Source organism: Grus americana, chromosome 4 (assembly GCF_028858705.1).
Source record: "Grus americana isolate bGruAme1 chromosome 4, bGruAme1.mat, whole genome shotgun sequence".
Lineage (NCBI taxonomy): Eukaryota > Metazoa > Chordata > Aves > Gruiformes > Gruidae > Grus > Grus americana.
In genome coordinates, this window is record NC_072855.1 from 67,292,349 (window position 1) to 67,306,927 (window position 14,579).

Genomic DNA, 14,579 nt, shown 5'->3' on the forward strand with positions numbered 1-14,579 from the left:
ATCCACAGAGACTGCTAAGCATAGACTTACCTAAATATTTAGAAATCACACAGCAGAACCGCCGTGTGTTTGAAACCTGCCAGAACGAGGCAGCCGTGGCAATACCGGTGTGAGCAGCTGTGACGATAGAGCGTTTTATACCTTATCGTTTCCTTGTTAATGTGATTTAGAGCGAGGGGGTCGTGGCCGGGCAGAGGCTGGGCTAATGAATCCATCGGGGAAGCGGAGACAAGAGGGGAACAGGAAATGGAAAGCGCAGGTCGAGCATCAGAATGAGTGGGGTTTTTGGGTTTTTTTACGATACTCTGTTTTAATGGCAATGTATTTAACACTGAAATAAACCCACCGACCTCCGCACAGGGAATCGTCTCCACTTTGGAAGCCGGCTCGCTCAGCAGGCGCACAGCGGCACGGGACACGCCACGGGAGATGATGTCGGCACGTCGCGATAGGGGTTTCCTTTCCTGCGGGCAGGGCAGATGGATGCCTTTGGGTCGGCTCAGACCGGACAGGCAGGCGCCTTCCTCGGGCAACGAAGCGACACGGGGGTGAACTCCGAGGCGACGATGAACGACCCGTCATCCGCCACCACGGCGCGCGCGCGTGTACAGAGGCGATACGTGTGTGACACGACACGCACCGTCTGTCCGGAGCTCCTCGCTCACGCAATACAGGTTGCAGGATTTTAACTGTCAGGATTTTCACTGCCAGCAGCCTCCTGCCCGCCCTCACAGCGAACCGCCGCCACGGAAAGATCCCGCCTCGGCCCCCTTCCCCGGCGGCGGTTCCCGGCTGACGCGGGGTGGAAGCGGCCGGCCTGCGGCGGGGGGGGGGGTGTGCCCGCACACCGGGGAGCGACACCCCCGCCCCCCCCCCCCCGTTTCCCGCCCCCCTACAGCCCGGCTGGCCCGCTGCGCGCGCCCAACGGCCGCAACCGCCAGCTCGCGCCCGCCCTCCTGCGCGTCAAACGCCAGGCGTCACGCAGACGTTGTAATGTACCAAAACAGCGCGCACGACCCCGCCGCCCGCTCCCCCACCGCGCCCGCTGAGCCCCGCGCCCGCTGGGGCCACGCTGCCCAGCCGGGCCGGCTCTGGGGGCCGCGCTCCCCAGGCCGCGCGGCGACGGCAGCAAAGACAGCAACGACGGCGGCGTTGCCGTCCCGTCTCCCCACCCCGCGCCGCCGCGACCCGCGGTGCCCGCCGGTGCCCCCGCCTCGGCGGGGGGAATGCAGCGTGGGGCGGGGGTGGCCGAAGCCGACGGGGGGGATGTATGTGCGTGTTGGTGCTGCGGTCGGTCGCCGGCGCGGGGACTGCGTGCCTATTAGGAGGTGCGTGGTAGTGATGGCGGCGGTGGGTGAGACTTTTCCTGTCAGCGGATCCGGCTGGTCCTGCCGGCGGGCGGTGGGGCTGCACCCCGCCCCGGCGCTGCGCCGTGCTGTGCCGTGCCGGGCGGCGGGGAGCGGCGGGCCGCGCCATGGGGCTGCTGGAGCGCCTGCGGAAGGAGTGGTTCATCCTCGGGATCGTGCTGGTCATCGCGGTGGCGCGGCTAGAGCCCGCCGTCGGCGTCAAAGGGGGTGAGTCCGGTCGCTGCCCCACCGGGGCCGGTTTGTCCCGGCAGCTCGGCAGGCGGTGCGGGACCGTGCGGGGAGCGCTGGCGGGGATCCCCGGGGCAGCCGCCTGACAGCCCGGGCGCCCTCAGCGGGGCCCGGCGGTACTTTGCCAACTCCCGGCGGCCGGCGCTGCCCCCCCCCCGCCCGTCACCCACCGCGTTTCGGTCGTACGGGCCGGGCCTGGCGCTGCCCGGGGTGGGCCCCGGTGCCGGCGACAGGGTGGGGAGCGGGCAGCCTCGCTGCTGGGGTGCGGAGGCGGAGGAGAGTCTGCGGGCCTTTCTGCGGGTCCCCGGGCGGAGGGTGCCGGTCGCTTTGCTGCCGGGGACGCTGAGACTTGCTCAGGTGTCCCTCGGCCATGGGGGCATCCGCTCAGGAAGTTTGAAACTCGAGTTGCCCGGGGGTGCAGGAGGGCAAGCTGCGGGGTGCAGGGCACAGCCGAATCCGCCGGGCCCTCCAGTGGTCCCTGCCCCTCCAGCAGCTCGCCTTCTCTGCTGGTTAATCTGTCACTCTCAGGCACCCAAGAAATGTTTCAAGGTGTATTCCTGTGTGTACCTTTGCTAGGCACTGTACCAGTTGCTTGAATAATGTCCTGCTCTTTTGGGATTAGTAATAATGAAAACTGCATAGCAACTTACTTTGAATGCACTCCTATTAAACTAAGTAATAACTTCAAGAACTCTAAGATGGGCATAAAGTCACTGCAGTTCAGTGTATGAATGTGCCATCTGTGAACTTCTCGAGACGTGTAGCTTAATGTACGTTGTGTTAAAATCTCAGGTGCTGTATTTCAGCCAGATGATTCTTTACTTTATAATAACACACTTCTATTTTAAAGATAGGGGGCTTTTATCCCCTTTTACCTTCTCATGAAAGATAAAGGAAAACAGTGAAAATGATTCCAGTGCAAGATCAAATGCTCACAGTAAACAAATCAGAAGAAAGATCTGTCTTTTTCTAAGCAGTAAGGTCTTGAGTATTTCTTGTAACAAGAGCTGATGAAATACCTAGTGTTGTTTTAAAATAAATGGTGTATCTTTAAACATAAATGCTGTCAGCATCTTCTGGTTAGTTTCCATTGTACCTTTAGTTCCAGATGTTCACAATTTTCAAGAACAAGTTAAATTTCCTATATTTTTTTCCTAATTGATCTCTGAAGATTTAAGAAAAGGGGTGTAGAACGCTTGAACAGAATTCCTTTAGCCATTCTGTGTCATGGGGGAGGAGGAAGAATCTAGCTGTGCTTTTATACCCATAGATTTGTTTGTTTGTTTGTTTCTTAACAGAGCTGAAGTTTGAGGATAGACAGCTTCTCACTGAGGAGCCAACCTTTCCCTCCCACTTAGGTTCTGTGAAAAAAGAAAGTGATTTAAAAAAATATGGTTCTGAACACTTGCTGTGGCAACTAAGGCTCCGGTACTTCATGGAGTTCAGGGTAGGCAAATTCCTGCTGTGCAAGGATCCCTTCTAACATCTGTGTGCTGTTTTGCATAGGTGAATAGGACCCACACAGAGCTTCTTGCAGGATCCATGCTGTGTCTTCAGCAGACCTTAAAGACAACTTTAAATTGATAGTATCAGGTGGTTTGTCACTTTCTGGTTTGATTGTTATGCTAATTGTTAGCAGCAATGTGGGAGATCCTTTTAACTAGAGTAGGAGATAATTTTTCCTCAGCTTACTTCCTTCATGGAAGCACTATGATGGAGCACTTCATTTAATTATCCTACTGCAGAGAGATGTCAAGTGTTGACACGGTATTGTTCCTGGGACAACTTGCTTGAAAAGTCTTGTAAGAATCGATTGAAACTTGTGAGCGCATGTTCCCCAAAGTGGTATCCCTCTTCTGAAGCTATGCAATCTCAGTGCTTATTTTAAAACCAGAAAAAAAAAAAGAGGTGGGAGGTGGGAAATATCAGCATAAGAAAAAACCTTGGTTTGTCATCTTCCAGCTGACAAAACCATGCACTGTAATTTGCAGGACGTTGCTTAATGATATAGATGATCCAGCATCCTCCATACCAGTGGAAAGTTGTGCCACAAATAACAAAGATTTGTGCTGTTGCCACCTTCAGGGCATAAGCCAAGCCCTTTTCGTGTGTTTTCCTATTTGATGAATGAGCCTACTTAGTTCCTTTGTGAAAAGAGCTTTCCTGACCAGTCTTTTGCACAAGAGATGAAGGGGATCTGTTCTGATCAGAGTTCCCTGTGCTCCATAAATATGTGGTTGCTCCAGTGATAGGTTTCTCCTGTGTAAAGGAGTTCAGGTAGCCCAGTGAAAAAACCCTAAAATAGAAAAACTGAGTCCTGGAAGAACCCCTCTCTTAGCCAGACCAACTAACTCACTGCCTGTCTGCCCAGTGTGTACGTGCATGCACATATATGCTCTAATCTTCTAAAAGATTAGAAAAATTATATATATATATAAAAAAAATACAGTTTTCTGTATAATTATATATAGTTATATAATTTTTCTGTTTGGTTTTTTTATCTCCCCCTGGCTATTGGGTTAACGTGCCACAATTTTGCAACTAGCCATGTGCTTTGTTGCAACTTTAACTCTTACATTTCCTGGCTTATTTTTACCTTAACACTTCATGTAGGTTGTTTGGTTTATTTTTTGTATTTAACACACACAGTTTTAGTGTTTCATCAACAGAGTCCTCTCTGAGAGTAGGGTTTGGGTTTAAATGACTTGAGATGCAAATTTGAGTAGACTCAGTGTACAATCAAATCCCTCTCATTTAAGGATCATTGACCTTGCTCCAGTGTGACCATCAATGTGTCATTCATCTGAGAGAGCAGAAAGGATCTTCTCTTCTGGAGTGTCAAGTAAAGGCTTGCTTGTTTGCTGCTGCGGTTTTGCTCAAGACAACTTACTTTCACTTGCAGAGTTAGGATATTACTTTGGTCCTAAGTAGACTGCTAATATTTTCTTTCTAATATAATAACAGGTTGAATGCTTGTGAAAAAATGAGTATATACGTTTTGTGCTTGGTGGCCTCTGAAGGCAAAGTGTATTAAGAGAATTTGTCATTTTTATAGGAGTGTAAAAAGTATTTTATTTTAATCCCCTTGAAAAAAAATATATAAATATATTCAAGTGTAAGCCTTTAATATAGTGGATCCCTTGGGGGTGCAGGCATCTGCCCTTGCTGATCTCACTGCAGCAGTGTGTCTGAAATGTGTTACTGTAGGGCTGGAAAGAACCATTTTGCCACAGCCCTGTTGTGGGGGAATAATGCAGAATTGTATTGCCCCAAGGAAATAATTTCAAGGTACGATTTGGTTTCCTCTGTGCAGGCACCCGGGCAGATGTGTGTGTTATAGGGGAAGAAGTGAGAGGTAGATATGTGAATGACATCCATGGCCCTGTGGAGGGAGCAGCTAATATTTTTGAGTGTACGGTTTGAGTTTGTTGACGCTATAGGGATACTGTGATGACAGAACTATGAAAAGTTCCCCCTAGTCACATTTCCAGAATTTACCTGTTAGTTCGCAGTGGCCTGTAATCACAGAAACTGAATTTGTACGACATCATACCTCACTCTCCACTCACTGGTTTGCTTTTATTTAAAAATGAATAGCATGCTTTCTGTAACTTAATAGAAACCTCATTCTTTTTATTAGACACATTAATGATTAGATTTTTCTCCAGGTATTTTTTTAAGTATTCTCATTTACTTTGATGTAATACATGCATGCCATTACCTCTTTGACTGTAGTTCACTTTGTTCTCTGTGTCTATATTTTTTAGGACCCTTGAAACCAGAAATTACCATAACTTACATTGCTGTTTCAGCTATATTCTTTAACAGTGGACTCTCCTTAAAAACCGAGGTACTGTAATTTCTCATTGTTTCATACTTGTTTTGCTTTAAAAAGTTTTGTGTTGCTTTTGTTCAGGTTTGAATGTAATTGGAATATTTAATTGCTATGCTGTAGTTGTTGATGCTGGGAGAATGACTTACAAGGGAAGATAAATATTCGACGTTTATGGAATAACCCCTTCTTGATTTCAGAAAATTCTTCACAAAGTAATGAACACATTGAGAAGGAGTGTGTGAATAAATTTTACCCATCCATAGAGGGTGGGTTGCTTGACTTTGCAGGGCTTTACCTAAATGGAAGTGCTGAGCACAGTTTTGAGACTGGATCTACACCCTGGATGTGTCCCAAATGCAAATCAGGGTGAGACCCAGGAGCACACTAGCACCTGCCTTCTGTCACCCCTTCTGCACCTTGGCTTCCCCACTGCTCAGTTGAGATACAGGACAGGAAACTGTGCGAATCCTAGGGTAGAACTTTGCAGGGAACCAGGCAGAGAGGGGCTGTGTGGAGTTTCCATGCCTCTGTAGGACACGAAGAGAAGGTGTGATCTCTCTGTGCCTCTCTCCTTCATCTCACCTGCTGGTGTGTTCTCTGAGTAAAACTGTTTAGGCTAGTCACTACAGGATTGATGCAAGCAAAGATCTGGTGGCTGTAAGTTAACCACATTGGGCAGGCACAGTACAGCAGCTAGTATCAACACAAAAGGCTTCCTCTGCAGATGCAAGGCTAGATACAGGTACAAAGTCTTGGCAATCTTTTCCTGTAGGATTTAGCTGTGGACAGGTGGACCTGAAGCACCTATGCTCTGCTGCATATCACAGACACTGAGACTTGTTTCAAATTTTGTCACACATTTTTCAAAGAGGAACAATCCAGGAGTAAGAAGAGATGAAGGGGAACCTCTTAGTGATGTGTAAAGGAGGCATGGAGAAAGGAAATGATGGCTACGTGCCAAGAAGAGAAGGAGCAGCCAGGGTTGAAGTGAAACACTGCATGTCTCTGCTAGTCTAGTTTTTTTGATTCCTTTTACACTGTCAGCTGTGCTAACAGGTGATGTCGTTCATATGTTGCATGATACTAACGCCTGAAAGAATCATCCTGGTATTGTCCAGTTATCATCTGGGCAAACTGGGATTTGGATGAACAGTGTGCATTCAACAAAAAAAAGCTTCTCTACCTGTATCATGGTTATAGTGATAAAGTTTCAAACGGAAGTGGTGTTTGAATTGATGGCAGCCCTCTCCTTCTGTGTCTGCTGGCAGTGCTGGCTCTACGGCCTCTAGTTCTGTATAAGTGAAGTGAATAACTTTACTCAATTCTGTAGCAGCTATTTAGAGCCTTGTGGTCTTGTGGGGAAGCAGGAGGAACCATGTTATCTATTTGCTTGGAACAGTAATTAATCCTAATGGAAGTAGGCTGCAAAGAGGCACTTTCTTCCACAGAGAGGAGGACCTGGAACACAAAGCCTGAGTAGTACTAATGGAGTGGAGTTTTCTGCTTTCAGGGTTAGGAATCTTTGCGTGCAGAGAAGAAATGTAAAACTTCTTTCCCTTTCACTAGTTTGTATCCTTGAAGCTTTATATTTGTAAAGCATCTGTGAGTGAGAGTGAAATCAACAGCACTGTCAAAGTCTTGATTAGATTCTCAATGCTAGTGTACTTCTGACTTTTTCCAGTTAAGGTGACACGACTGACAGGTTCCTGGGCAACGTGTCATGTCCTACTTTGAACTTGCATAACTTTTTTTCATATCTGGTTCTAAAAGCAATATATTGATGTAAATAAATCTTTTACAGGAGCTGATGTTTATGTCCAGGTAGTTGATGTTTATGTCCAGGTAGCTGATCTCAGATTGTTTTGGAAGCATCAGTTAGGACTGGTGCTATACATCCAGCTTTATGTTCCGTCAAGAAGCTAAACCTTTTCTGAATTTCTGCCACGGTGGTGGAAGAAAAACCATTTCGCTCATTGTACCTTGTGCTAGTACTTTCTAAAATGTATGTTTAAAACAAAACCAACCCTTAAGTGTGCTAGGAGGCCACATCATGATTTTATTAAATACTTTGGGGCATGTTTTAATTGTTTAAGGCACAACCTAAAGGTGCTGTTATTAGTCAGTTAATATATGTTTTTATTGGATTGCAGAGTAAATTATTTCTGCTTTTCTCTTTATTAGTTCTTGACCTGTGTGTTGGCTGTTCTACCTTGGATAATATGTTAGATCAAAACTAGTGTTTGGTGTGCTTTATGAAATGATAAAAAATTGTGTGTTAATGGAAGCCTTCAGATAAATCGGACAAAATTAGAAATAGCTGATGCTCTTTTAAGGTTACACTTCTGGGTTTATCTGCCGTGAAAGTGCATGCTCAAAAAAATTTGCTCATGTGCATTCAGAAGGCATTTTACAAAATAATTGGCGGCATTCAGGGAGAGCCTGTCTGTGCATGGCCTTTTTACATTTTCAAATGTAGAAGTCACTGAGATGCTCTTACATTTGTAGAAATAGTCTGTGTCCAGGAATGACAAGAACATTTGATTCCACCTTAATATAATGGTCTTTCAGTTTTCAGTGACTGGATAGCTTGCTCTTTTAAAGCAAATACCTCCTGTAGGGCCCCAGAAATTAAATCCCATACTTGAGTTGTCCATTTCAATGAGGAATTTGGCAAGCCACTGCAAACACTGTTCACTCTGTGTGCATATTTGCCCAGAGGAGTCCGGCTACGACCATGTAGGCATGGCTGGATGGCAACAGGGACCCACACTGACCAGCAAGAGGCTGGGATAAGCTCTGAAGGGTCGGAAATACTGGGAAAGACAAGGTAACCTGTTCTACCTGGTGTGCAGAAACACAGTCGTAACTAGCAGCTTCCAGTAACTTTTCTGAGACTTCTGCTTCTTTGGAACAAGCCCTTGTAGATTGCTTAAGAGGGTGAAGGCCGTTTGCCTTGGTGTTCTATGATGATACAGTCTAAGGAATAACTATTCTAAAAGGCAATCACTAGAGCCATTTTAAAGACTGATAATTTAGGTCTGCAAAGACCTGTTCCGCTAATACAGCATTCCTTCATGGGCTAGGTTGGCTGTGTTGTAATCGCCTTCCTTACTCTCTGGAAGCTCTAACCAGTCTTTCCTAAGTTTTTGTTTTGGATTTTGCTTTTGAAAGTATCGCACGGTTTTCCTCAAATCATCTGTTTTTAAGGCATTTTCCAATTGGAAAAATTATTAAATTCAAAGGCCAGTACTGTGTGTGTGATGGTGCCTAGATTGGGAGTGCTTCCAGGTCCACTAGGAAACCTGGGCTGGAGGTGACTTGGCAGGAAAGGAGGAATTAGCAGCTTTGCTGAAAGAAGTCACTTGCTTTGGTTTTTCTCAATTGTATTACTTGCTTTTAAAATGTACACTTTTATATAGGTACTTCCAGGGATCTTTTCTTCCCGCACAGGATGTGTTTCTACTTGTAGGCATTTTATTTTTGCTTTCTTTTTGAGATAAGATGAAATAGTACTACAGTGAAGCTATTCATAATGCCATAGGTACTGTGACAGGTTATGTGTGAAGAAGGCCTATTTTTTCATGCAGAGTGATACTAGCCTGCTTAAGAGCTTCCTTTATTTAAAAACCCTGTTGTTTCATTCAGTTAACCAACCACTGAATGTAATGATACTTTCTTGGTAAAACTGGATCAAGATGTCCATGTATTTTTTTTTTGTGGAAGGTTTTTTTTTTTCCTAACCCAAATTTGGGAGGTAATTTTATTGAAAGAGATAAAGTAACAAGGACATGGTGCTAAATTGCTAGTACTTCCAGATGTATAATTACATCAGTGAGCATTTGGATGGTCAAAAATAGAGTATTTGTTTGTGTTTTGTAAAAGTTCACCTGTTTTGAAGCTGAGAGAGGGTGGCATTTGAAGATTGGCTGCTGCATTACTGTACATGGAAATACACTTTTTTATTTTATTTTTTTTTTAAATATATCTGGAGTGTCAGCTGGAGAATCCTAGCAAATCAGGTTTTGAATAGAAGTGCCATCAGTTCTTTTCCTGTTGCATTGTTTACTTGAAAAGAATGCACGTTAGTTTTATAGAGAGGTAAAGTAATTTTTCTTCTCAGTCTGAGAGTTGAAATGAGCTGAAATGTACACTGCTTTTTCCTTGTACTCAAAAACTGTGTAGAAGATCTTTGCAGTGCCCAAAAAGACAGAAACAGAGAGACACAGAGCTAAATGAAGAGTTTATTACGTAAGGATACTTGGTCACCTCTCTGGAGTGCTCTTACACTATTTAAAATTAAAATTTTTCTTTCTCAGTCTGCAGCAATGTTTTGCACCTTATTTATCTGAATTTTATGGCTTCGCTGTTGTTAGTTTGTTATGGTCTTGGTATTCTTTCTTTGCTATTCATCATCAGCCTATTTTTTTTTTTCTATGAATTTCCTATCTGTTGATACAATAAGTAATCAAAATCTGCTATGGATTACTTTGCTTTTTTATGTTTGCTAGTCTTTCCTTAAAAAAACAAACACCACAAATGATGACTGTTTGTAATGTAGACATCCCTTTTTCACGGTATAAATGAGAATCACAGTTTGTGGCTCTCTAGACTAGAGAAACCTGAAATCACATGGACTCTACAAGTTTTCCTTCTTCTTACATCAGTAGTCAATAAAGTAAACAGGCCATCAGCATAGTTAACACAGGTTTTGAAGCAGTGACAAAGTGCTAAGGCTGCCTGCTGAAAAGCTACTGTTATGAGAGCTACACTGTTATTGAAGTGGTGGACAATTCTTTTGGAAAAATGCCCAGGAGCAGGCAGAGCTTTTATGTTGTCTGGATATACTTCATTATTAAAGAGGAGATCAGGTGAACCCTAAAGGTGCCTTTTTGACATGCACTGTCTTTGTATTATAAAGATGATGCTAGTTTTGAAAGCACAAACGTGGTCTTACTTCAGCTGTTATGACTGCAACTTCCTCTCTTCTTTTTCTTTTGCAGGAGCTGACAAGTGCTTTGATGCATGTGAAACTACACCTTTTTGTCCAGATTTTTACACTTGTGTTCTTCCCAACAGCAATATGGCTCTTTCTTCAGCTATTATCAATCACACCTATAAATGAATGGCTTTTAAAAGGGTATGTTTAAGCATAATGGAGTGACATATATTTGTAGCTGTCTTCTTAAAGGGCTGCTTATCCTGCAATGGGTGTTTTAAGACTTGTCTTGTGAACAGATTTTGCTAGTTGTTTTTGTGCTCCAGCACTTTGCTGTTGAAAACACAGCACATGCACAAGATTATCCTTTTGGGAACCTGGTCTCACTTTTAGAAGGTCTGGCCAGTTAGTTTCATACGTAGGGAGCTTGCAACAGGTTAGCGTTCTCTCTCACAAAACTCAGCTGAAGCACTGTGCTGAGTCTCAAGGAGGATGGGGAGGAAAGAAAAGGAAGGCTGAAGGAAAAACATAAGTCAGCGAATAAATACTGTGTATGCCATGTACTGGTCTTGCAGTCTGTTTTTAAACAGTCTGTATTGAGCATCTCTTGTGTGTGTCCAGATTGGGGTTCAGTATCTGCTCCTAGCTAAATTATGGCTGGGAGGAAAGAGAGTAAATTTTGTGGAGGGAGAACTTTGACATGAGTAGAAGCTAAGTTATCATGAAAACAAATGTGTTTTAAATCTTTGGTGTACTCTGCCAATGTGTGCTTCCAAAGCTGCATTGATGGTGCTGTAGTGATAGAAGTTATGAAAAATAAAAAATAAAAAGCTTTTTTCAGAATCAAAGGTCAATACCTAGCACCATGCAGCTATACTGGAATGTTTGAATGCAAAAATAAATTATTTTAGAAAGCTACTTAAAGAATCCCCATTGTTTCTTACTGCTTGGTGAAACATGGCTTGGGGAGAGTTCCCTGTCTTAAAAGTTTAATGATAAAGCTGCTCATGTTTATGTTTTTACAAGGTCTAAACCTAAAAGAGCATTTTGTTTTTAAGAGGCGTGTTCCACCAAGCGTGAAGTGGTCCAAATGATACTGAGAACGTGAAATTGAGACGTCATCATTTAAAAGTTAGCACTGTTTTGCTTAATAGTATTAGTACATCAAGGAAATAACAAGGTTGCTATACAATGTCTATTTGCATTTGGCTATTCATAGTAAAGGTTATTCTTTAAAGTGAAGTCATTGTGAAGTTTTTCCTTAGCTAGAACAGAGCCATTATTTTCCAGTGAGCCAAAATTCCCTCCGTGGGAGTCTCAGTTTCTGAAGTGCAAGGTGCAAGAAGTGTTTCTGGTTTTTGTTCCTTGCAGCATTTCTCATCCCTTCTTTCCTATGACTTTATGACACTTTGGTCCTTAGTATTTAAGGGACATGATCTGTTACATGCACAAGTATATGTGTATGTATATTCATACACATCTGTAAAACTGCGTGTAAAACTACGTATGTATGTATTTTTTTTTTAAAAAAAAGAAACACCTGTATGTGTATCTGCCTAAATGTGGAGCCTAAACCAGCCTCATGTTTCATGAAGGTGTGTCTGTATGTTACCACTGAGCCAGTATACTTAAATGTTTCAAGCCACCTTGCAAGCATTTGTTCCTTGAGTACTATTTCATTCTTGGCTGTGGTTTGTCTTTTAGTGGAGTAACTCTGTTGTTGTATTCAGACTTCATTCATTTAATGAAGGGATTTTTTTTTTTTTTGAAAGAGTGCTGTCTTGATAAATACTGCTGTTCAGGACATGCTCGGAGCACCAGCCGTTGTGTGGGTCTGAAGGCATCCACTGCAAAGGAAGCCTGATGGGAACTGTACCGTCAGTGCTGTGCAGGTGCAGAAGATACCGAGCTCTGTCCTAATTCTAGGACAACACATTTTAAAGCAAGTACTTGCATGTTCCAATACAGTTATGTGAAAGGAGAGTGAGGAGCAAATGTGAGGAACTGCCCATGCCTTGGCCACTCTGTGTAACCAGAAGTTCATCCTGATGCCCCACAGCTGTAGTTTTTATTCCCTACAAACACTGAAGTACCCTGATGAAAATGGGGGAGCAAGACAGGTTTTGGCAAAGTTAATTCCTCATCACACATGTTTAGCACAGCTCGTAGTGGGAGCTAGTCAATAGTCCTCACAAGGGCCTGGAAAAATAGGCATATGCTTCCAAGGGCATGCAGTACCCTTTGGCAGGGTGGCTCCCCTGGGGACTGTAGTTGTCCACTACTCTCTACACAAGGCTATGCCTAAAGGCCACAGTCAAGCCCGTAGTTAGTCTCCTGCCTTACTTCAGAACGAATGGTAGATTCTCTCATCCTCTATAATGGTCTCTTTTGCTGTAAATGTTATTTGGGAGGCAGATTCAGATGGTACCACCTTTCCACCTGTGTTTCTACCGTTGTTGGTTTGTTTGTTTGTTTTTCCTTTCTGTCTGGGATGATATTAGGAGGTTTGTTCTGCAACTATTTTGAAATATATAAAGTGGAGCAGAAACTGACATAATCCCAAATGTTTAAGTTAATTTTTTTGTTAGCTGACTAGGTTTTGCATTGATAGGATCTCTTTGAAAAGGAGCATGAGGCAACTTAGCAATGTTTGCACAGATTCTCCTCTTCTGCCCCTCTTAGCATATAGCATTTACAGCACAGGTAGTAAGGCACAAGATGCAATGATCTGGTACAATACATGGCTTTGGCAGTTCCATATCTAAAATATGTGACTTCAGACCCTACCATTCAATTGTCTGTAATGTATTAGTGGAACAGGTATTATTTATTGCCCTGCAGCAAGTGGACCCTTGATGTTAGTGCTTATAGTATGGTCTGAACCAGTGGAATGTTTCAGTTGTTATCTATAGTAATATGTTGGCCATTAGAGGTATTTGTTTGTATATTGGTAGTGTTACATGTAGTTGATACAAAGCAAGGAAAAACAACAGTTGACAAGTGCATGTTTCAATATATCTGATTAAAAGTATTCCTGTTTAGTGTGTACCATTTTTTTTGGTAGATTAATGTTTTCATATGAAGAATATTTAAAAACATAGCTTGATAGTGATTTTTATTTTTTTAAATTCCAAATGTATTATTTTAAATTTGAGAGGGTTCACAGAGATTGTGTTATTAAACCTTTCTCTTATAGTGTGGAAAATCCCTGCCAGCTGAGATGAATGCCCTTGCACACATTTCATACCTTTCTGGATAACTTTGAACTTAATCCACCCCTTATTAGTGCAGGTGAGAAGTTCAAGGAGCTGACTGCCAAGAGACCACATAGAAGAGAGATAACAGTATCACAACCAATGTAGGGGGTGGACATCAGAATTGCCATGTGTTTGTTTGCTGTCTATTTTCATATATATTTCCAAACTTTACACACTATTTCTTTTTCCTGTATTTCTTTTCTTTTCAATATGAGCTTTTCCTAAGTGCTGCCAACTCTCTGCTTCCGTAGCTTACTTCACTGTAAGCTAAAGGTACAATGTACTTCCTAGGTGGTGCTTGGCACTTTGTGATTGGATTTATATAATGCTTACATTGGCTTTCTCTTTCCTTTTCCACAGTGTCTGTAGCTGACAGACTGAATACCATCATTGTCATTTACCTGTTTCTTCTATTTAAGCTTTTTTGTGTATTTGCAGCATATCAGTTGCACTACAATATGCTCCCTGTTGTTTGGATTTAATATTTCTGTTTACTTTAGCTTTTTGACACTGCGTTTCTCGGGGATGGACTAACACAGTTAAAAGTGCAAAGTAGTTCACTGCTAGTAATTGATCTGAACTAGAATACTGTCTCAAACTCCAATACTTGAAAACATATGTAGATACCATGCTTTGGGGGGCTTCACAGACTACTTTAATGCCTCACTGTTCCTTCTAAGTCAACATGGTTTTTCTTCTTTACTTAGTCTCAAATTTAACTGTAATCTATTGTGGTGTGTTCTTGTTGTTTCTAAATACACATTTGATACAACTAACTTTTGTAATAACCACTTTTTGTGGACTGTCTTTGAGAACAAAAGAAAGCTTGCCATTTTTTCTTACTTTGCAACAGCATTTACTATATATGTCAATGATTTTGCTGCACAAACAATGGTAAAAATGACAGATAATTGATTTTAGACTGCTAAAATGCAGGAGAAAGCTTTTGGTGTGTT

At 43.1% G+C, this 14,579-nt stretch overlaps 1 protein-coding gene across 6 annotated transcripts in view; it reads left to right on the forward strand.

Annotated features, from left to right (window-relative positions):
- The first annotated feature begins 1,336 nt into the window (after positions 1-1,336).
- Positions 1,337-14,579, forward strand: part of SLC10A7 (solute carrier family 10 member 7) — a 150,673-nt gene continuing 137,430 nt past the window's right edge. For 2 of the 6 annotated variants that reach the window (XR_008577067.1, XM_054825110.1), the window contains exons 1-2: positions 1,337-1,574; positions 5,363-5,445. Coding sequence is in view for 2 of the 6 variants with exons in the window: in XM_054825110.1 (XP_054681085.1) it covers positions 1,475-1,574; positions 5,363-5,445 (183 nt within the window). In the remaining 4 variants the exon portion in view is untranslated. Of the gene's footprint in view, positions 1,575-5,362; positions 5,446-10,430; positions 10,568-14,579 lie in introns of all 6 variants that reach the window. The other 4 variants (XR_008577065.1, XR_008577064.1, XM_054825109.1 and 1 more) reach the window with 4 other exon arrangements.